The sequence below is a fragment of the Nematolebias whitei genome, chromosome 14 (genome assembly GCF_014905685.2).
Source record: "Nematolebias whitei isolate Nwh7 chromosome 14, NemWhi1, whole genome shotgun sequence".
Classification (NCBI taxonomy): domain Eukaryota; kingdom Metazoa; phylum Chordata; class Actinopteri; order Cyprinodontiformes; family Rivulidae; genus Nematolebias; species Nematolebias whitei.
In genome coordinates this window covers 26,457,299-26,459,999 of record NC_056511.1, presented here as the reverse complement: position 1 = coordinate 26,459,999, position 2,701 = coordinate 26,457,299, and the positions used below count along the sequence as shown (strand labels likewise).

General features: G+C 41.4%; 1 protein-coding gene across 1 annotated transcript in view; it reads right to left on the bottom strand.

The window, feature by feature from the left end:
• Nucleotides 1-209: 209 nt before the first annotated feature.
• The window catches only part of LOC119420609 (junctional adhesion molecule 3B), a 234,475-nt gene continuing 231,983 nt past the window's right edge, over nt 210-2,701 (bottom strand). The window contains exon 9 of the mRNA XM_037688025.1: nt 210-516. Coding sequence (XP_037543953.1) covers nt 481-516 — 36 coding nt within the window. The 3' untranslated portion in view covers nt 210-480. The remainder of the gene's footprint in view (nt 517-2,701) is intronic.

The following is a 2,701-nucleotide window of genomic DNA, read 5'->3' as shown; positions in this document are numbered from 1 at the left end:
TTACAAACTTTAATCCACTACTGCATTAAAATAATAATAAAAAAATTCTACACGTTAGTATTTTACAATTATTTAAAAAAGTAAACCTTCATCTATAGGCATTTTAAAATATATTCCATCAAAAATAGTGCGACAAAGTTCACCAGTAGAAAAGAAATGTAGAAACGAGCTCTGAAGTGAAATGTGGAGAGCAGAAACGTGATGGACGTCCTGCAAAGCCTGAACTGCTTCGTTTGGATCCAGCAGAACAAACTCACGTTTTATTTCTGCCTCCTCTCTCTGTGTTAAAACTACGCAATGACAGCAACTAGAAACTAAAGTGAACTGAAGGTGTTTCAGTCAGACTGTATTTTACATGTTTGTCCTGTGAGCTCAGGACACTTTTGGCAGATTGAAGTGGTTGGATTTGAGCTCAGAGCAGGAAGCGCAGCGGCTTCACGGAGGGCAGAACCACGTCACATTGTCCACAACTGCCCCTCATCAAATCACAAATGACGATTTATGTCGGAAATCCCCCTGCAGGAATCAAACAGAGAACAGATGATTAGATGTGGAAGATCAGCAGATAGCATTCACAACACCAAGTTCTAACATCAGGAAGTGAACACATTTAATCAAATTAAATTGCTTCTCTTATATTTTCATAGTATTTATAAGTAGGACAATTGAAACTGAAATGATTTATCAGTTTATGTAAAAAACTTTTTCCGAACCGACTGTTTACTTGCACCTACCAAACGTGGCAATCACCAACAAACAAACCCTTTGATATTTTAACTATCCATTAGGAAGATCTCATTCTTGACCACTCAGAAAATAGAAAATGAGGTAAAACAAACCTCAGATGAATGACAGCATGGAAAACTTTATACCACGACAGTCAACTGTGATGAAATGAATGAAAATCTGCTTCCATCACAGGATTCCACAGGTTCATAATCAGCTAATCTGACTGTTTATCATCAGCTCAACCACTGAAACAAAACAGCTTCTGCCTTTCGGGAGCATCCAGGTGTGTGTTAACACAACGCCAAGATGAAACGACATCAGCAATAAAAACAGAAGCAACAGTTGCTGGCCATCAAGCTGGGAAGAGGCAAACATTGAGCGCAAAAATGTTAAAGTTCATCAATGTTAAGACAGAAAGAGCACTGACGAGTGGTGAACATCTGAGACAGCCAGGAGCCTCAACTGATTCACCATGATGTTAAACTACCAAGAGAAATGAGCTCTGGTTCAGAATCTGCAGACCTCAGAGCTCTGGATCTGCTGAATGACTAAGGGTTAATGCTGCTGAAGGACACTCTACAAGCTGCTGAATGACTGAGGGTTACTGTTGCTGAAGGACAATCTACAAGTTGCTGAATGACAGACACATAATGCAGCTGAAGAATGTTCTACAAGCTGCTGAATGAATAAAAATTACTGCTGCTGAAGAATGGTCAGGAAGCTGCTGAATGACTGAGGGTTACTGCTGTTGAAAAACATTATACAAGCTGCTGAATGACAGGGTTACTGCTCCTGAAGAACATTCTAAAAGCTGCTGAATGACTCAGGGTTACTGCTGCTGAAGGACAATCTACAAGCTGCTGAATGACATAGGGTTTCTGCTGCTGAAGGACAATCTACAAGCTGCTGAATGACAGAAGGTTACTGTTGCTGACGGACACGATTTGAGCAGCTGAATGACTGAGGGTTACTGTTGCTGAAGGACATTCTACAAGCTGCTGAATGAATGAGGGTTACTGCTGCTGAAGAACGTTCTACAAACTGCTGAATGACTGAGGGTTACTGCTGCTATAGGACAATCTACAAGCTGCTGAATGACTGAGGTTTACTGTTGCTGAAAGACAATCTACAAGCTGCTGAATGACTGAAGGTTACTGTTGCTGAAGGACAATCTACAAGCTGCTGAATGACTGAGGTTTAGTGTTGCTGAAAGACAATCTACAAGCTGCTGAATGACTGAGGGTTACTGTTGTTTAAGGACAATCTACAAGTTGCTGAATGACTGAGGGTTACTGTTGCTGAAGGACGATCTACAAGTTGCTGAATGACCGACACATAATGCAGCTGAAGTATGTTCTACAAGCTGCTGAATGAATGAAAATTACTGCTGCTGAAGAACGGTCTAGAAGCAGCTGAAAGACTGAGGGTTACTGCTGTTGAAAAACATTCTACAAGCTGCTGAATGACTCAGGGTTACAGCTGCTGAAGTACAATCTATAAGTTGCTGAATGACTTAGGGTTACTGCTCCTGAAGGACAATCAGCTAGTTGCTATATGACTGAGGGTTATTGCTGCTGAAGAACGTTCTACAAGCTGTTGAATGACAGAGTCACTGCTGCTGAAGGACAATCTACAAGTTGCTGAATGACTGAGGGTTAATGCAACTGAAGAAAGTTCTACAAGCTGCTGAATGACTGAGGGTTACTGTTCCCGAAGAACGTTCCACAAGCTGCTGAATGACTCAGGGTTACTGCTGATGAAGGACAATCTATAAGCTGCTGAATGACAGAGTTACTGCTGAAGAAGTACGTTCTACAAGCTGCTAAATGATGGAGGGTTCCTGCTGCTGAAGGACAATCTAGAAGTTGCTGAATGACTGAAGGTTAATGCTGCTGAACAAACGTTCTACAAGCTGACAAATGACTGAGTGTTACTGCTGTTGAAGAATGTTCTACAAGGTGCTGAATGACTG